Source organism: Panthera pardus, unplaced genomic scaffold (assembly GCF_024362965.1).
Source record: "Panthera pardus isolate Hobbes unplaced genomic scaffold, ASM2436296v1 HiC_scaffold_12, whole genome shotgun sequence".
NCBI classification, from domain to species: domain Eukaryota; kingdom Metazoa; phylum Chordata; class Mammalia; order Carnivora; family Felidae; genus Panthera; species Panthera pardus.
The window spans coordinates 93,844,643-93,866,197 of NW_026526677.1; the positions used below are offsets into that span (position 1 = coordinate 93,844,643).

General features: G+C 35.8%; 1 protein-coding gene across 1 annotated transcript; it reads left to right on the forward strand.

The window, feature by feature from the left end:
- The first annotated feature begins 5,914 nt into the window (after positions 1–5,914).
- Positions 5,915–12,616, forward strand: LOC109257362 (olfactory receptor 8B3-like). Its single transcript, XM_019433390.2, has 2 exons — positions 5,915–6,830; positions 12,600–12,616. The coding sequence occupies exons 1-2, from the start codon at positions 5,915–5,917 to the stop codon at positions 12,614–12,616; spliced, it is 933 nt and encodes a 310-aa protein (XP_019288935.2).
- The last annotated feature ends 8,939 nt before the right edge of the window (positions 12,617–21,555 follow it).

Consider the following 21,555-nt stretch of genomic DNA (forward strand, 5'->3'; position numbering starts at 1 on the left):
AAGTATATTCTGTTGCTTTGGGATGCAGAGTTCTAAATATATCTGTCAAGTCCATCTGATCCAATGTATCATTCAGGGCCCTTGTTTCTTTATTGACTGTGTGTCTAGATGATCTATCCATTTCTGTAAGTGGGGTGTTAAAGTCCCCTGCAATGACCACATTCTTATCAATAAGGTTGCTTATGTTTATGAGTAATTGTTTTATATATCTGGGGGCTCGGGTATTTGGCGCATAGACATTTATAATAGTTAGCTCTTCCTGGTGGATAGACCCTGTGATTATTATATAATGCCCTTCTTCATCTCTTGTTACAGCCTTTAATTTAAAGTCTAGTTTGTCTGATATAAGTATGGCTACTCCAGCTTTCTTTTGGCTTCCAGGAGCATGATAAATAGTTCTCCATCCCCTCACTCTCAATCTAAAGGTGTCCTCAGATCTAAAATGAGTCTCTTGTAGACAGCAAATAGATGGGTCTTGTTTTTTTATCCATTCTGATACCCCATGTCTTTTAGTTGGCGCATTTAATCCATTTACATTCAGTGTTATTATAGAAAGATATGGGTTTAGAGTCATTGTGATGTCTGTATGTTTTATGCTTGTAGTGATGTCTCTGGTACTTTGTCTCACAGGATCCCCCTTAGGATCTCTTGTAGGGCTGGTTTCGTGGTGACAAATTCCTTCAGTTTTTGTTTGTTTGGGAAGACCTTTATCTTTCCTTCTATTCTAAATGACAGACTTGCTGGATAAAGGATTCTCGGCTGCATATTTTTTCTGTTTAGCACACTGTAGATATCGTGCCAAGCCTTTCTGGCCTGCCAAGTTTCAAAGGAGAGATCAGTCACGAGTCTTATAGGTCTCCCTTTATATGTGAGGGCACGTTTATCCCTTGCTGCTTTCAGAATTTTCTCTTTATCCTTGTATTTTGCCAGTTTCACTATGATATATCGTGCAGAAGATCGATTCAAGTTACGTCTGAAAGGAGCTCTCTGTGCCTCTTGGATTTCAATGCCTTTTTCCTTCCCCAGTTCAGGGAAGTTCTCAGCTATAATTTCTTCAAGTACCCCTTCAGCACCTTTCCCTCTCTCTTCCTCCTCTGGGATACCAATTATGCGTATATTATTTCTTTTTAGTGTATCACTTAGTTCTCTAATTTTTCCCTCATACTCCTGGATATTTTTATCTCTCTTTCTCTCAGCTTCCTCTTTTTCCATAACTTTATCTTCTAGTTCACCTATTCTCTCCTCTGCCTCTTCAATCTGAGCCGTTGTCGTTTCCATTTTGTTTTGCATTTCGTTTAAAGTGCTTTTCAGCTCCTCGTGACTGTTCCTTAGTCCCTTGATCTCTGTGGCAAGAGATTCTCTGCTGTCCTGTATACTGTTTTCAAGCCCAGCGATTAATTTTATGACTATTATTCTAAATTCACTTTCTGTTATATTATTTAAATCCTTTTTGATCAGTTCATTAACTGTTTTATTTCCTGGAGATTCTTCTGAGGGGAATTCTTCCGTTTGGTCATTTTGGATAGTCCCTGGAGTGGTGAGGACCTGTAGGGCACTTCCCCTGTGCTGTGTTGTGTAACTGGAGTTGGTGGGCGGGGCCGCCGTCCGACCTGATGTCTGCCCCCAGCCCACCTCTGGGGCCACAGTCAGACTGGTGTGTGCCTTCTCTTCCCCTCTCCTAGGGGCGGGATTCACTGTGGGGTGGCGTAGCCTGTCTGGGCTACTTGCACACTACCAGGCTTGTGGTGCTGGAGTGGGTAGGCAAGGTGCACGGGGGCAGGAGGGGCAGGCTTAGCTCGCTTCTCCTTAGATGATCCACTTCAGGAGGGGCCCTGTGGGAGTGGGAGGGAGTCAGATCCGCTGCCAGAGGTTTGGCTCCACAGAAGCACAGAGTTGGGTGTTTGCTCAGAGCAAGCAAGTTCCCTGGCAGGAACTGGTTCTCTTTGGGATTTTTGATTCTTTGAAAAGATCAACAAAAATGATAAACGGTAGCTAGAATCATTTTTTAAAAAGGAGAGAAAGGACTCAAACAAAATCAGAAATGAAAGAAGAGAAATAATGACCAACACCACAGAAATACAAAAGATTATAAGAAAGTATTATGAAAAATTATATGCCAACAAATTGGACAAAGTAGAAGAAATGGAAAAAAATTCCTAGAAACTGAAGCTGGAAGAAATAGAAGATTTGAAGACACCAATTACCAGCAATGAAAAATAATCAATAATAATAAAAAAAAACCTTCCCAAAACAAAAGTCCAGAACCAGATATCTGGCTTCACAGGTGTATTTTACTAAACATTTAAAGAAGAGTTAGTACCTTTTCTTCTCAAACTACTCCAAGAAATAGAAGAAGAAACACTTCCAAATTCATTCTACAAGTTCAGCATAACACTGATATCTAAGCCAGATAATGACAGTACAGAAAAAGAGAACTATAGGTTAATATCTATGATAAGCATAGATGCATAAGTCCTCAACAAGATATTAGCAAACTGAATCCAACAATAAATTAAAAAAAATCATTCACTATGATCAAGTGGGACTTATTCCTGGGATACAAGGTGGTTCAGAATTCACAAATCAACCATCATGATACATCATATCAATAAGAGAAAGGATAAAAATCATATTACCATTTCAATATGGAGAAAAAGCATTTCACAAAGTACAACATAAATTCATGATAAACACCCTCAATAAAGTAACAGCTAACCACAAATCTGTAGTAATCAAATACTACAAATCAAATACTACTGTAGTAATCAAATATACTACATATCTATAGTAATCAAAATAGTATGGTATTGGCACAAGAATAGAAACATAGATCAATAGAGTAGAATAGAGATCCCAGAAATAGATCCATGATTATATGATCAATTAATCTATGATAAAGGATGCAATAATATGCAATGGAAAAACAGTCTTTTTAACAAATGGGGTTGGGAAAATTGGACAGTTATAGCAAAAAAAAAAAAACACCTTTCTTACACCATATACAAAAATACACTCAAAATAGATTAAAGACCTAAATGTGAAGCCTGAAACCATAAAAATACCAGAAGAGAGTACAGACAATAATTTCTCTAACATTGGCTGTAACAGCATCTTTCTAGATATGTCTCCTGAGGCAAGGGAAACAAAAGTAAACATAAACTATTGGGACTACATAAAAATAAAAAGATTCTGCACAGCAAAGGAAACAATCAACAAAATAAAAAGCCCAACCTATTGAATGCAAGAAGACATTTACAAATGATATATCCAATAAGGGGTAAGTATCCAAAATATAAAGGACTTACACAATTCAACACAAAAAAACAAGTAACCCAATTAAAAAATGGGAGAAGACATGAATAGACATTTCTCCAAAGAAGACATACAGATGGTCAATGAACAAATGAAAGGATGCTCAACATCACTCATCACCAGGGAAATGCAAATCAAAATCACAATGAAATATCATTCATACCTATCAGAACGGCTAAAATGAACAGCACAAGAAACAACAGGTGTTGGTGAGGATGTGGAGAAAGGGTGACTCTCATGCATTGTTGGTGGGAATGCAAACTGGTGCAGCCACTGTGGAAAACAGTATGGAGGTTCCTCAAAAAGTTAAAAATAGAATTACTATATGATCCAGTAATTCCACTATGGCATATTTACCCAAAGAATACAAAAACACTAATTTGAAAAGCTCTATGAACCCCTATTATTTATAATAGGTAAAATATGAAAGCAATCCAAGTGTTTATTGATAGATGAAAGAAGAGGCGATATGTATATACAATAGAATTTTACTCAGTCATAAAAAAGGAATGAAATCTTGCTATTTACAACAACATTGATGGATATAGATTGTATAATGCTAAGTTAAATGTCAGTCAGAGAAAGATGAATACCAGAAGATTTCACTCATATGTGGAATTTAAGAAATAAAACAATGAAGAAAAAAAGAGACCAAAAAAACAGACTCCTAACTATAGAGAACAAATTGATAATCTTACCGGGGGGAGGTGTGTGGGAGTAAGAGTGAAATAAATTAAGGGGATTAAGAGTACATTTATCATGGGTGCCTGGATGCCTCAGTCGGTTAAGTGTCTGACTCTTGGTTTTGGCTCAGGTCATGATCTTGCAGTTCATGGGTTCAAGCCCTGCATAGGGCTATTCACTGACAGCACCAATCCTGCTTGGGATTCTCTCTCTCCCTCTCTCTTCATTTCCCCTTGTCTCTCTCTCTCTCCCTCCCTCCCTCTCCCTCCCTCCCTCTCTCTCCCTCTCTCTCTCTCACACACACACATAATAAATAAATAAACATTAAAAAGTACACTTATTGTGATGAACACTGAATAAGATATAGAGTTGTTGAATCAGTATACCTGAAACTAATAAAATTGTACCTTAATTATACTGGAATTTAAAAAATTAAAAAAACACCTTTAAAAGTGAGAAAGGTATTAACCTTTCTTTTTGGAGGTGACCCAGGAGAGATAACAACTGAATTGAATTACTGCAATATTTGAAATATTTAAGAAAAAGAAATAAGGCTGTAGGCAAACTCTATGGAAAGTTTTCATTTAGGATATGGGAAGAAAGGGAGAAAGAACTTCTGCAATAGATTTTCATTAAGAGATGAAGATGATAGAAAGATGGGAGTTTAGTTTTGCCTCTGCCTTGGGGAATGTACAATCCTTAGAGTGAAATGTAAACTTGATTAGCTATTGAGTCCCTAAAGAACTAAAGAGAGATTGTGGTCCCGAGTGTAAACACAATCAATCCCTTTATTTCTCTTTTGTACATAGACTCTATTCCTTGGGATGGAGACTGAGCAAACATCTACCCTGTTTATAATCAAGTGCACTTTATCATTAAACTCACATTCAGTCTTCTGTGTCTTAAGTAGCAAATGTGATGATAATAAAGACTTTGGTCTCTGCTGCTTGAGAGGACTGAAAGTTATAATCAGAAATTATGATATATAGTCCAGAAATATTTGAAGGGCATATCTGAAATTAAGTATGGGCTAAATCCTTTTAGAATTAAAGAAATCAAGGCCTCAAGAGCCTGAAATTTCCTTTCCAAGACTACAGGGGTAAATACCAAAGATAAGGAAGCACTGAGGTTTTCTGGCCTAAGGAGGGTGAGTTTCTGAATTCTGTTTATATCAATGTCCTTATTGATTTGACATGGAAGTCCAAAAATGTAAGGTAAGCCACTTCCCTCCCCCCCCCCCCAATTTTGTGTAGTCCTAAGACTCAAGTAAAACTGACAGGAGAATATGTTTCAGGGGATAAAAGAATGTTAGAGATCAGAGGGTTCAGGGGATGTAGTATCTCAGTCAGTTCCCTCTCCATGGGTGGAACACTCAATGTTCTAGATTTATGACGTTTTCTCTGTGACATGGGACAGTAACTCAACCTCACCTAGACTCTGGTCCCTTAGTGTTGGATTAGGAACAATATTCATGGTTCCCAATCCACTAAGTCTAATCTGGCCCGTTAGAGGCCAGCTTCAGCTTGTTAGGGTCTCTGCCTCCAACTTTACTGGTGATGAGAAGGTTCAAGTGAATGAAGAAATAGTGAGATGGGAGAAGGATGATTCTGTCGTGGGCCATGCTTCTTCTTACTCACCTTGGTTTTCCAGCAGTCACGTTGGCATGTGGCAGCACTGGCTTTCCCTCTTAAGGCAAAGTTTGTGATGCACTTTGCTACATTTAGCTTATTAAGACTCTAGTAAGGGAAAGTCCCTGTCACTTAGTCTCATGTTGATGGAAAAGGCAGATTCAATGGGTCCGGGTTGGGCTAGTCTTAGACATTCCCAGTGTACACACTCTCTTGTGGGATGAGATATTGCAGGAAGAGCTGAGTTTTTCTGAGTTTTCTTGTGTGTCCACAGATCCCCTTAGAAAAGAATGACTCCTGGAAATGCCTCTTCTGTGACTGAATTCATTCTGGTGGGATTAACAGACCTATCAGAACTCCAGCTTCCCCTGTTCTGCCTATTTCTAGTCATGTATGTGGTCACTGTGTTGGGAAATATGGGCTTGATCATTTTAATTGGGCTGAATTCATATCTACACACCCCCATGTACTTTTTCCTTTTCAATTTGTCCTTCATAGACCTCTGCTATTCTTCAGTATTTACACCAAAAATGCTGATGAATTTCCTATCAAAGAAAAATATTATCTCTTATATGGGATGCATGACCCAGCTTTACTTTTTCTGTTTTTTTGTAATTTCTGAATGTTATGCGCTGACATCAATGGCCTATGATCGCTATGTGGCCATCTGTAACCCACTTTTGTATAATGTTGTCATGTCCCCTAAAGTGTGTTCCAGCCTTATGCTTGGTTCATATTTGATGGCATTTTCGGGTGCTATGGCCCACACAGGATGCATGCTGAGACTGACCTTTTGTGATGCAAACACCATCAACCATTATTTGTGTGACATCCTCCCCGTGCTCCAGCTTTCCTGCACAAGCACCTACGTGAATGAGCTGGTGGTTTTCATCGTGGTGGGCATCAACATCATTGTGCCCAGTGTCACTATCTTTGTGTCTTATGGTTGCATCCTCTCCAGCATCCTCCGCATCAGCTCCACTGAGGGCAGGTCCAAAGCGTTCAGCACCTGCAGTTCCCACATAATTGCTGTTTCCTTGTTCTTTGGGTCAGGTGCAATTATGTATCTTAAACCATCTTCTGTTGGGTCTATGGATGAGGGGAAAATCTCTTCTGTCTTTTATACCAATGTGGTTCCCATGATGAACCCCTTAATCTATAGTTTGAGGAACAAAGATGTTAAAATTGCTCTGAGAAGAACCCTCGGTAGGAGAGTGTTTTGATCAGAAACAGTGTCTGTGCAAGTGGTCATAGGGTAGGGATACTGCGTGTGTTTATTTATAGTATTTTTAGTGGAAGTCTTCCTATCCTGTTTCTCACTGTGGTGAAGGAAATGAGTCTTCTCTCAATCTGTTTCTGTTTTTTTTTTGGGTTTGATCTGATTCCTTTGATTACCATTTTTACAACTTTTGCTCCTTTTCCTCATTTTTCCTATTTAAGAATAACATTAAGAAACATATTCTAAGATTAGATTATTTAACCTCTAATAGCTTCTCTTGTTTATATATGGAAGGATATTTTAAGCCTAATTATACTTCAGAATCACTTGTTGAACTTAAAAAAAGATGGAGATACTGAGTCTCAAATCCAGAGCTTATGAAATGGAAAACAGGATATATATGCATGTTTTAAAACTTCATGGGTTAATATGCTGCTCACCAAAAGTAAAAGACTTGATGTAGAAAAGGAGAATAATAGTATCTTTTTCACAGGTCTATTGGAAGCAACAAATAAAATAATGTGGCAACTACCATCAGAGCATCAAAAAAAAAAAAAAAAAAAAAGAAAGAAACATATTTATCTGTTTTTTAAAATGTCATTAATGGACTTTTTTCCTGGAAAAAGATGAATGATTTAACAAATAATCAATAAAATAACACAAGTGTTACCTTGTGCATTGGGGGGTTTCTTAACTGACACTTGTAATGTGCAGTTGGAACCATGAACTAGGCAATCTGTCTCTATTCCTTTCTTTCCATTGTACTGTGGGCAGGATTATGACTCCTTCAAATGCCAATGTTTCACAATTATAAAAGATTCCATAAGAACTATCAATTTTACTCCACTTTGCAGCTGCAAACCCTACACATTAAACTTCTTTTAGCAGAGATTTCATTTTTACCACTCAAAGTCACACATAATAGATTGTTAATATTTATTGGGGTTAATGATTAATTAAAGTCACACAGCTTCTTCATAGAGAAGTCTAGAATAGACTATTAGCTACTTGATTTCAAGTCAACTACTTTTTCTAGTATACTTTCTAATTCACTTTATTTTTATTTTAGTAAACATGAAATATGAGAAAACTTTTCTATTTTGAATGCTGACATTTTTGCAAGAAAAGAAAAATGTGAAATGTTTTCAGAGTCTTCTAATTCAAACAAGACACAGGAAGAAAGATTTTCCAGGAACATGCCATTATTCTATGGCCCAAAGAGATATATGGCCAATAAATCAGAGGTCCCTCAGTAGGGAATGGACAATAAAATTTTAGAAACCATATTTCATTCTGAATTTATAACCTGTTCCATAGAATACTGTAATTATCCTTCACTTTCCATGAAGTTTTCATTAAAACTTATAATATACCCATATTAATAGTGGTCTTGGGAATGAAGACCAATAGCTATGCTCACATTTGTAGGGAACCAGGTAAGGTAAGTAGAGATAAAATAATGAGTTGTAATCAAGTTAGGAAGAAGGAATAGAGTGTAAAATGATGAGAAAGGAAAGTTTTCTGTGACTCTATTCTTTTGGGAAGGCCCTAGAAATAGTATGTGGATGACAGGATTTCTCTTGATAGAATAAAATCTTAAGTTATTTGATATTTAAAAAGTTAAATTCACAGGACTGGTAGACCTGGGAACAATAAAATCATCCCTGCTTTTTGGTGGCTTTCATATGTTACTCCCGTATGGATTTTGAAGTTTGGAAATCTCAAACCGCAGCTAGAACAATGGCAATTTGAAAGAACTATTTGGTCTATGGCCATAACACCCTGACTGCGCCCAATCTTGTCTGAATGTGCTATTTGGTGAATAAATGAAATGGTGACAGTGTCTTTTCTGTAGTGGAATGTTGGATTGTTTTTCTTTTGAGAAAACGGCAAATTGATGAACACTCAAAAATCCTTAATATGTTGCATGGAGTGACAACTTAAACATTTTCTAAGATAACTTTAAAAACATTCACTATTTTACTCTTTTTCCAATCTCTACTCACTATTTAGGTATTTTGAAAGTTAGCATAGCTAGATTGTTGGCTTGATTGTTTTTGAGGCATTTGGCATTGCTAAATCCATGACCTGTGGTTTTAAATGACCACTCATTTCCCATGTTCTGACCCCAATATTAATATGCTTGATTTTCACTATTTATATAAAAAAGGGGGTCGTGAGTGGAGTTTTCATTTTGCTTTTGTTTTACTGTGTTGATAAAATTGTTTTCCATACTGGAAGAAAAGTTTATGGCTGTGGTATTTGGGATCCTTTGAAGACATCGTAGACTGCATTCACTCTTCATGTATTTTATTGCTCTTTGAGGTGGACCAAAGAGTGGATTTAAAAGTCATTGATCTTTCATATGATGAGATTCAAATACAAATGACTTCTGTTCCAATTTCAGGAAAAGAAAATCCTTTATTTAAAATTAGATCCCATTCTTTCAGATTATTTTGGAAATTATTAATAAAAAAGCAGATAAAAAGACATTGTAAAATTTAAAGTGCTAAAGTTTTCAGAGGCAAATTAGTTTTTTAGTTAATGCATTTATAAGTACTATGAAACTATTTGGACCTCTTTCAAAGAGAGGAATATGTCAGAGGAAACAAGTCAGGTGTTTTACATGCACAGCATAGGATTATCCTTTGTAGTGTTTTTATTCTGTGTGTTACATGAAATGTGATAAAAGAAGTTTGGAGAGACAGAATAATTCTATTGAAGTTGTCACAGCTGAGAGTCAAATAAGTAAGCCATAGGATTCACCTCTGCCTGTGTATTAGGAAGGAGATTTTTTTTTCCTAATTTGTGTGCAAGTTTGGAGTTTCTGAGTTATAACATATAAAAATGGTCCTCTTAGTTAAATCATAAGGAAAATTTTCAGATTACATGCTAAATTCGTTTCATGTAAATTTTCTGTAAGTGACCTACTGTTGTTACTCAGGATTAGGTTTGGAATGAGCATGACTAGGGTGTGCTGTGGTTAAGAATTGATGAAAACCAGAAGTAAAAGGGGTTTTGAGTTCTATATCTCTTTAATTCCTGAACCCCAGCTTTGTTGAACCCACTCTTCTTTATAATGCCTCCCTACACACACACACACACACACACACACACACACACACACATGCACTCAGTGTATTCAAACCTTATAGTTTATGAGATTTCTGCCTAACATCTATTGCATGGCATGTGACCCACTTTGAATCTTTGCAAGAACATTCAGGTACGTGGTTCCTGTTTCTGGCTCCAGTGAGGCAGGGCTGAGTAGGAAATACTACTGAATCCTGCAAAACGAAATGATTATTGCTTCAATTATTCATTTAATTATGTAAAAGCAACAACAGCAAACACGTTTATACCTGCTAAGTGTCTGGCAATGTGTGCAATATGCAATATGTCACAACTGTAAATAAGGTAGAAAGATAGATAGATTTTTTCATATAACAACACAGTAGGGTTACATGCTACACATGGATAGAATCTAAAATCAGTCTTATATAGTAAAAAATATTAGTGAAAATTGATTGTGGTGAATCTGTGTCTGTGTTGGGGACAGTCATGGTATTTTTCTGGAAGTCTGATGCAGTTGGTTTTTCTCTCTAGCATTGGGATATTTCGGTGTATATTCAGCTGGGCACCAGATGAAGTAGTAAATGAAACACCAGGGCTCTGTGGTAAAAAAAAAAATGTATATTTGAACATTAAAATCACTTTCACTGTGGGGAAATTTTACATTCTAAGACAGAGACTCCTATCTTCAGCGAGGGGAATGGCTGGTGGAATCCAGTGGGCTGCTTAAAGTCTCCCTATGACATAAAGTTGAATAGACACACTTTATTAATATAGAGAATGTGCAGGGTGTTATGATTGTTCTGGAAGTAGTGTTACTGTTTTCTCCATGCTGTTACATCTGTGTGTCCATGTGCTCCTCAGGGAAGTGCTGGGAGGTCAGTAGGGAAGGGGATCCAGTTTCCATCTCATTGATGATGGAACTGATTCTCAGAGATTTCATGACTTGTTCTGAATCACAATTTATAAATGGTAGAAGCTGAGTCGAGGACCTAGATGTTTTGATTCTAAATCTATCAGCTTTTTTAAAATCATGTAAAATTTACCATTCTTTTAAAGCCATGAAAACACGAACAGTGGTTTTAGTTAACTAAAATGTTTCAGAACACAAATAACAGCCAAGTACTCAAAGGACAAAATATCCAGAAAGTGCCTTTCACATTTCATTGACAATATAGATTGGTTCACACAGAAGAAACCAACAGAGGCCAAATAACACTTACAAAGTAATCCAGACCAGTCCAGGGCAGAGACAATCTCTTTACCACACTTGAAGAATTTTCACTAGTGTCTGAGGGAAGAGGAAGATCAATGTACAAACCCATTGTATAGATTCGTAGAAAGTTATTTGTCATTATATTTAGGGTAATGGTAATGAGGGTATAGTTCTCATTCCATATTATATGATTTCATTTTCTTAACCTTTTCTAGTTTCTTCATATAGTCTTTTTATTTTTAAAGAACTTCTTTAGGCATTGTTTTTAATAGCTCCGTGATGAAAAGAATTTGGGAATATAGATACGGAAATATTTAGGCATAGAGAAAATGAAGAAAAGACATAAGTAGGCAAATCACAGGAAAGCAAATTGGAAAGGTTTACAAATTCATGAATGAATGTTCAACCCCATTAATATTTAGTGGAATACAATTTAGAAGTGCTAGGAGAATAAATATAGTTTCATAAATTACCCGTGGGAATATGAATTGCAATAGTCTTTGAGAAATCCAATATATAAACATACATATTAAAATGAAAGACAATATTCTGGGAACTTATCTCATTGAAATACAGTTACTGTCATATAAAGATTTTTGCATAATAGTGATAATATTGATTTTATTGTAAAAAACTGGAAGATAGTGAATTTCCATCAGTATGGAGTGGGTGGATGAGTTTTGATATATCTATAGCATACAACATTAAAGTGATTCCAATGAAATATTTTTTAATGTTTATTTTTGAGACAGAGAAAGACAGAGCATGAATGGGGGAGGGTCAAAGAGAGGGAGACACAGAATCTGAAGCAGGCTCCAGGCTCTGAGCTGTCAGCACAGAGCCCAACGCGTGGCTTGAACTCATAGACTGTGAGATCATGACCTGAGCCGAAGTTGGATGCCACCCAGGCACCCCTCAATGAAATATTTTCAAATGGCAAAAGCAATAGGTCAACAAAATGTTTCTTTGTAAATACAGGACATAGCTCTTATGAATGCATTTGAATGTATGAGCAGGTAGAGAACAGTGGGAGGGAATGTGCTGAACAAATGTCAGTGATGAGTTCAGGAGAGCTGTACATGGAAAGGGAGTGCTGAGAAAAAGAAAAGAGGAATCTGGGGAAATGGCACATTACAGTAGTATGTCGGGAATCTGTCTCCTCACCTGCACAAAAGTTGCACTTACAGAATTTGTCTGATTTGTCTTGGAACTCTGGAGTCTATAGAAGGCTTACAATTGCCAGGAAAGGCTTGGATGGTAAATTCCAGTTAAATTTGATCAATTTCAGCACTTAGTACAGTAGAAGCTGACATCCTTTACTTTTCAGCCTTGTGGCAGGCAGCCATTCATGTCTCCAGAATCAGCTTGCTTATAACTTAGGTGAGCCAGAGTAGGTAAATAAGACACTGTGCTCCAAATAATGGGGAATCATGCTCTGATTGATGATTGCTGCTTCAGATTTCTGAAGTGCAGATAAAAAGGTGAGCAGTATTTATTGTTGCACTGCCCCACTGTGACAAGCCCCTTCTCCTCTTGCTGAATTGACTTCCAGTACATTTAAAGGCCAGTGCTTTATTTTCCCTTTTTGTTTTTCTTTTTTCACCCTTTGAGAGCCGGGCATTAAAAACTAGGTCTTAAAAAAACCCTAGAACTTTCTTTCTTTTTTTTTAATATAATTTATTGTCAAATTGGCTAACATACAGTGTGTAAAGTGTGCTCTTGGTTTTTGGGGTAGATTCCCATAAAACCTAGGACTTTCAAAAGCAATTGTATACGCAAGAGAAATTAGAAAGTCACTGCACATGTACAGGGAGAAGTGCAAGGTCTGAAAATCCTGAAAAGCCCTTAACACCTCAGGCTGATCCTTGGGACAGATATACTCTACAGCAATTAAAACAAGCAAACAAACAAACAAATAAATAAACAAACAAACAAAGTAAACCCTGGTGAAGGGAGAAGATTTGATTTCTAGAGTTACCATATTATTAGATTCATATGTTCAGTTTTCAACAAGAAATCACAAGATATACAATGAAACAGAAAGTATGGACCCTTCAAAGGAAAAAGTAAATCAGTAGAAACTGTCTCTGAAAAAGATTTCATGGCAGATCTACTAGACAAAGACTTTAAAATAACTGTTTAAAGAGGCTGAAATATCTATAGGAAGATGTGTAGAGAGTCAATTAAACAATTTATAAACCTAATGGAAATATCAGTAAAGAAATAGAAAATCTAAAAATAAGTCAAAAAAGAAATTCTGAAGCTGAAAATTGCAATAACTGCAATGAAAAGTTAGGTAGAGACGTGTCTGACTCTTGATTTTGGCTTAGGTCATGATCTCATGGTTCATGGGTTCAAGCCCCGCATTGGGCTCACACCTAGACACAACACAGCTAAAATCATACTCAATGGTGAAAAACTTAAGAGCTTTCACCCTAAGATGAAGAACAAGATAAGATTGGGAACAAGATAAAGATGCCCATTCATACCACTTTTATTCAACATAGTACTGGAAGTCCTAGCAATGGCAATCAGACAAGAAAAAGGAATATAAAGGCATCCAAATTGGTAAGGATGAAGCAAAACTTTCACTATTTGCAGATGACATGATACTCTATGTAGAAAACCCAAAAGACTCCACTGAAAAACTACTAGAACTGATAAATGAATTCAGTAAGGTTGCAGGATACAGAATCAATGTACAGAAATCTGTTGCATTTCTATACACTACTAGTGAAGCAACAGAAAGGGAAATTAAGAAAGCAATACCATTTACAATTATCAAAAATAATAAAGTATCTAGGAATCAACTTAACAAAGGAGGTGAAAGGCCTATACTCTGAGAACTATAAAACATCAATGAAAGAAATTGAAGATAACACAAATAAATAGAAAGATATTCCATACTCATGGATTAGAAGAAAAATATTCTTAAAATGTCCATTCTACCAAAAAAAATCTACACATTTAATGCAATCATATCAAAATACCAACAGCATTTTTCACAGGACTAGGGCAAATAATCTTAAAATTTGCATGGAACCGCAAAAGAAAGACCCCAAACAGCTAAGACAATCTTGAAAAAGAAAAACAAATCTGGAGGGGTCACAATTCCAGATTTCAAATTATACTACAAAGTTATAGTAATCAAAACAGGATGGTACTGGAACAAAAATAGACATGTAGATCAATTGAAGAGGATCTAAAACTCAGAAACAAACCAATGATGGTATGGTCAATTAATCTTTGACAAAAAAGGCAAGAATATGCAATGAGAAAAAGATAGTCTTCAACAAATGGTGTTGGGAAAACACTCAAAAGCCAAATAACCCAATTAAAAAATGGTCAGAAGACATGAACAGACATTTCTCCAAAGAAGAAATACAGATGGCCAACAGACAGATGAAAAGATGCTCACGATCACTCATCATCAGGGAAATGCAAATCTAAATCACAATGAGATATCACCTCACATCTGTCAGAATAGCTAAAACTAAAAAATAATAATAATAAAGAGCAAGAGTTGGCAAGGATATGGAGCAAAAGGAACCTTCTTGCACTGTTGGTGGGAATGCAAACTAGTGCGGCCACTGTGAAAAACAACACAGAGTTTCCTCAAAAAGTTAAAAATAGAGCTATCATATGATCCAGCAATTCCACTACTGGGTATTTACTCAAAAAATACAAAAACACTAATTTGAAAGATATATATATCCCTATGCTTATTGCAGCATCATTTAAAATAGCCAAATTATGGAAGCAGCCCAGTGTCTATCAGCAGATGAATGGTTAAAGAAGATGTGGTGTATATACATAATAGAATGTTACTCAGCCCTAAAAAAATGAAATCTTGCCATTTGTAGCAACATGGATGGAGAGAGTGATTATGATATTAAGCAAAATAAGTCAGTCAGAGAAAGACAAATGCCATATGGTTTCATTCAAATGTGGAATTTAAGAAACAAAGAAAGAAAGAGAGAGAGAGAGACAAATCAAGAAACAGACTCTTAACTATAGAGAACAAACTGATGGTTGCCAGAAGGGAGATGGGGTGGAGGATGGGTGAAATAGGTGAAGGAGATTAAAGAGTACACTTATCATGATGAGCACTGAGTAATGTACAGACGTGTTGAATCGCTGTATCGTACACCTGAAACTCGTGTACCATTGTATGTTAACTATACTGGAATTAAAATTTTAAACTTAATAAAAAAGCTTTACAGAGACAAAGAAACCATACTTAATGGAAGATTCAATAGAGCAAGAAGATATAATGGTTATAAACATTTACAAACGTAATAATGGACCGTGAAAACATATGCAATACAAACTGGCAGGACTGGCCTCTAAAATAGACAGTTTTAGTAATAGTTGAAGAGTTCAGTGTCTCATCCTCAATAATAGATAGCACAACCAGACATAAGATAAGGAAGGAAATGGAGGCCTTAAATAACATAATAAACCAAGTAAACTTATCAGACATATATAAAACATAGACCCAACAACAGCAGAATACACATTCCTCAAATGCACACAGGATATTTTCCAGAATAGCCATAAGTTAAGCTACGAATTGAATCTCAGTATAAAAGAGAAATGTCATAGAAGGTGTCTCCTCTGACTACATGGAATAAAGTTAGAAATCAATAACAGAAGGAAAACAGGAAAATGCACAAACTTGTGGAAATTAAACAATACTCTCTTAAAGAAACCAATGGATCAAAGAAGAAATCACATGGAATTTGAAATGTTTGTTTATTTAATTTAAATTTCAGTTAACATACTGTACAATATTGGTTTGAAGAGTAGAATTCAGTGATTCATCACTTACATAAAACACCTAGTGCTCATCACAAGTGCCTTCCGTAATACTCATCACCCATCTAGCACATCCCCCTACCCACCTCCCTCCATCAACCTTCAGTTTGTTTTCTATCATTAAGAGTCTCTTGTGGTTTCTTTCCTTCTCTTCTCTTTAAATATGAGTGAAAACAAAACCACAACATGCCAAACTTACGGGATGCAACAAAAGCAGTGGTAAGGGAGACATTTGTAGCTATGCAAGCTTACGTTAAAAATCAAGAAAGATCTCAAATTAATGACCTTACTTTACAACTTAAGGAAGTAGGAAAACAAGAGAAAACTAAACACAAATCTAGCAGGAGAAAGGAAATAAAGATTAGAGCAGATATAAATAAAACAGAATAGAAAAGCAAAGGAGGTGAAAGGCCTGTACTCTGAGAACTATAAAACATCAATGAAACATCAATGAAAGAAATTGAAGATGACACAAATAAATAGAAAGATACTCCATACTCATGGATTAGAAGAAAAATATTCTTAAAATGTCCATTCTACCAAAAAAAATCTACACATTTAATGCAATCCTATCAAAATACCAACAGCATTTATCACAGAACTGGGGGAAATAATCTTAAAATTTGCATGGAACCTCAAAAGACCCCAAAAAGCCAAGACAATCTTGAAAAAGAAAAACAAATCTGGAGGTATCACAAACAGAATAGAAAACTGACAAAACTGTAGCTAGTTAGACTAAGGAAAAAGATAGTAGAGTCAAATAAATCATATCAGAACAATATATTGTTGACAAGAACAAAATGATCATGAACAGTATTTCCTGGCTCAATAAATAAAATGAATAAAATTAAATAAAAATAATAAAATGTCTACCTTATTTCTGCTGAGAAAAGATTTTCCACTCCTTCTCAGCTTTCTTCTCTCTATCACTTTCCCCTTGTCCCATAATAGATACCTATAATTTGTTGTAGGGACTGAAATAAGGAGTTGCACTATACTTTTTCCTCATTCCCTTTACGTTTTATATCTATAAAGCATGTTAAATGCAGAATGGAACTACCACAGTTGCTTGCTTATAGAATATCCAATGGAACTATGGTTTATATTTGAACAGATTTCAATTTAAATAATTTATGATGAAAGGATGTTACAGGGCAAGTTTTTCAGAATGGACCAACTATATCCACTAACTTTATCACCCAGTTACACCTTACACTTTTAGTGTAGATCTGTGTTAAAATCCTCACCCACAATCAGAGAAATTCAGATACTGATTGGACATTTGATAGTATAAGGCATTTTTATTTTAATTTAAGTGTAAAAGAGTGTTATTATAATTTTAATAAATATTTATCTTTTGGAAATGCATACTAAAATATGATACCTGGGATTTTCTCCAAAATAGCCCAGTTGAGGCGGGGGTTCAATAATCATGGTAGAGATAAATAGGATTGACTATGAGTTGGTATTTTTTTCATTTATTAATGGGTTCAGGATAGTAAACTGTAATTTGCTCTCAACTCTTGTATATGTATGACATTTTTCATAGAATTTAAAATTTTTAAAAATGTCAAAGAAAAGATCAGAAATGATGATCTAGATATTACTACCACTTCTATTGAAATAAAAAGCATTATAAGCGAGAACTATGAGCCATTATATGCCAACAAATTGGATAACATAGATGAAATGAAAAATTCCTGAAAATTCAAAGCCTACCATGATGTAATCATGAAGAAACAGAAAATCTTAATAAACCTATAATTAGTAAGAATATTGAATCAGTAGATAAAAATCTCCCACTAAAGAAAAGTCCTGGACTTCATAGCTTTCCTGGTCAATTCTACCAAACATTTATGGAAGAACTACCACCAGTCCTTTTGAAGCTTTTTCAAAAATTGAAGAGAATAGCACATTTTCCAGCTCAGTCTTTGAGGCCACCATTACCCCCAATGCCAAAGGCAGATATACACAATACAGGAAAAGAAATCTATGGACCAATAACCTTAATGAACATTAATGCAAATATCCTCAACAAAATACTAGCAAATCAAATTCAGCAGCATGTTTAAAGGATTACATACCATGACAAAGTAGGATTATTCCTGGAATGCGAAGGTGGTTCATCATATGAAAACTAATCAAAGTAATATACCACGTTAATAAAATGAAAGAAATACACACACACACACACACACACACACACACACACACACACAATCATGCCAATTGATTCAGAAAAAGCATTGGACCAAATTCAGCATTCTTTCATGATAAAAATTTTCAACAAATTAAGACTAGAAGGAAACTATCTCAACAGAACAAAAGCTGTATTAAAAAAAACCCAGGGTACATTATACTCAATGGTGAAATCTGGAAGCTTTTCCTTGAAGTTCAGGGTCAAGGGAAGGGCACTTAACTCTCACAGTTTCTATGCAACACAGTACTGGAATTTCTAGGCAGGATATTAGGCAAGAAATAGAAATGAAAAGTATCCAAATTGAAAAGAAGTAAAATGATCTCTCTTCATGAATGTTAGGATATTATATGTAAAACATTCTAAAGAATCCATAAAAATAAATAAATAAATAAATAAATAAATAAATAAATAAAACCACAAGTGAACTTAGGAAAGTAGCAGGATGCAAAGTTAGCATACAAAAATCAGTTGCCTTTATATATAATAGCAATGAATAATCCTTAAGTGCAATTAAGAAAACAGTTCCATTTAAAGCAGCATCAAATAGAATCAAATACTTAACCAAGGAGATATAGACTTGTAAAATGAAAACTAAAAAATATTGATGAAAGAAAATAGAGAAGACATAAATAAATGGAAACATACTCCACGTTCATGGATTGAAAAACTTAATATTGTTGTTTTGTTTTGTTTTGTTTTTGAGACAGAGAATGAGCAGGGGAGGGGCAGAGAGAGAGGGAGACACAGAATCTGAAGCAGGCTCCAGGCTCCGAGCTGTCAGCACAGAGTCTGACGCGGGGCTCGAACTCACAGGCTGTGAGATCATGACCTGAGCTGAAGTCGGATGCTTAATCAACTAAGCCACCCAGGCGCCCCAAAAAACTTAATATTGTTAACATAAATACTACCCAGGGCGCCTGGGTGGCTCAGTTGTTTGCGCATCTGACTCTTGATTTCAGGTCATGATCCCAGGATCATGGGATTGAGCCCCAAGTCAGGCTCCACACTGGAGCCTGCCTATGATTTTCTCTCTCTCTCCTTCTTCCCCTCACTTACACTCACTCACTTTCTCTTTATAAAAAAAATAAATAAATAAACAGATATTAATACTACCCAAAGTGATTTACAGATTCAACACAAATTCCAATGCCCTTTTTTGCAGAAATAGAAAATCCCATCCAAAATTCATATGGAAACACAAAGGGCCCTAATAGCCAAAACACTCTTGAAAAAGAGTAAAGCAGCAAGACTCACACTTCCTGATTACAAAACTTACTACAAAGCTATAGTAACCAAGAGAGTGTGGGTTTGGCATAAAGATAAACAGAAAGACCAATGGAATAAATACAAAAACTCAGATATAGAATTTTGCATAAAAGGAAGATTTTCTTGGATATGACACCAAAAGCAAAGGCAACCAAAGCAAAGATAGATAAATGGGATTACATCAAACTTCTGCAGAGCAAAGGAAGCAATCAGCAAAATGAAAAGACAACCTATGGAATGGAAGAAAATGTTTGTAAACCATGCATCTGATAAAAAGTTATCCAAAATGTGTAAGGAACACCTAAAACTCAAAAGTAACAGCAACCACACAAAAAAGAGTCTGCTAAAAAACATGGGCAATGGACCCGAATACACATTTCTAAAAAGAAAACATACAAGTGGCCAAAAAGTATATTAAAAGATGCTCAACATCACTGATTGCCAGAGAAATGCAAATGAAAACCACAGTGAGATACCACCTCACATCTGTTTAAAGGCTAGTAGCAAAAAGACAATAGATAAGCATTGGTGAGTTTGTGAAGAAAAGGGAATCCTTGTACAGTGTTGGTTAAGATATACAAAGTTTCCTTTATGCAAGATGAATAAGTTCTGGAGATCTAATGTGCACCAATATCACTATAGATAGAAATAAAATAGAAATGAAAAATATCCAAATTGAAAAGAAGTAAAATTATTCCTACTATAAAAGTAGGAAATAATTTATTTCCTACTTTTAAATTTTCTAAGAGGGTAGATCTTAAATATTCTCACTGCAAAAAAAAAAAAAAAGATAACTATGTGAGCTGATAGATATTTTAATTAATTTGGGGGAATTATTTGACAATGTTTACACTTATAAACTCAAGTCAAATATCTTAATTTTTTTATGTTTATTTATTTTTGAGAGAGAGAGACAGAGTGTGAGTGGGAGAGGGGCAGAAAGAGAAGGAGACACAGAATCTGAAGCAGGCTCCAGGCTGTCAGCACAGAGCCTGAGGCAGGGCTCAAACTCATGAGCCGTGAAATCATGACCTGAGCCAAAGTGGGATGCTTAAGTGACTGAGCCACCCAGGTGCCCCTCAAATCATATATCTTAAATATATAAAGTTATTAATTTTCAATTATACCCTGTAAAGATGGGGAAGAAAGAAAAAAAATAGCTTCGACTCAATTTCTTCTTTGGTTTTACTGAGGCTGAATCATGGCATGGAGGGGGGGGTACCTTTTGCTTATTTTTTTAAAGCAGGCCCCATGCCCACTGTGGAGTGCAAGGCAGGGCTTGAACTCACAACCCTGAGATCAAGACCCAAGCTGAAATCAAGAATCGGACATTCAACCACCTGAGCCACCCAGGTGCCCCTGAATCACAGTTTTAAGACATCATTTTATGACAAAATTTCAGTTGCCGGAGATAATGGAGAACAATTGAAAGTTCTTGAACTAGGGAATGACAGATCTGTGCTTTCAGAGGTCATTCTAACAGCAGTGTGGATGGTTAAGTAAGAGGGCGTGTGTGGAAATGCTAGAAAATAGAAAAGCCACTACGGTTCAGTAGTAGAGTTAAGTTAAAACCTAACCACTGCCTCAATTATGGTGGTGGCTGAAGGAAAGGCATGGATGTCATTGTGGTGGCAGACTCTGTGGCTTAACATTTGGGTTTTGTGGAAAATATTTTGAAGCTTTGAGAACAACATCACTTTCAGAAAAATTTGAGTTCCTACTCTGTACACTGTACTGTACTTAACAAATAAGACAAAAATTATTCTTACAGAAGTTATAATTATTGAAGAACAGGAGAATTAAAGGGAAGAATGATGAGTGTTATGATGGAGGTTGTTTCAAAATTTTTGAGAACCTATATAAGCTGACGTTAATGACTATCTACCGTGGGATAGTCAGTGTTCTAGCCATTTTACTTACATTTTTTCATCTAATGATTAGAACAATTTAATGAAAGTGATGCCATTTTTTTTTTACCATTTCTATTTTACAAAGATAAACCAGAGGAAGAAAGAGATTAAGTAATTTGCCTGGGGTATGATTAGTAAGAGTGGAGGTAGGATTTATACACACGCTCTAACTCTGCAGCCCCTGTTTGTGTGTGTGTGATGAGAAGAAATAGATGACGTCAGTTATTGAA

Coding starts and splice junctions, on each gene's coding strand:
- LOC109257362 (XM_019433390.2), top strand. CDS start 5,915: ATGACTCCTGGAAATGCCTCTTCTGTGACTGAATTCATTCTGGTGGGA.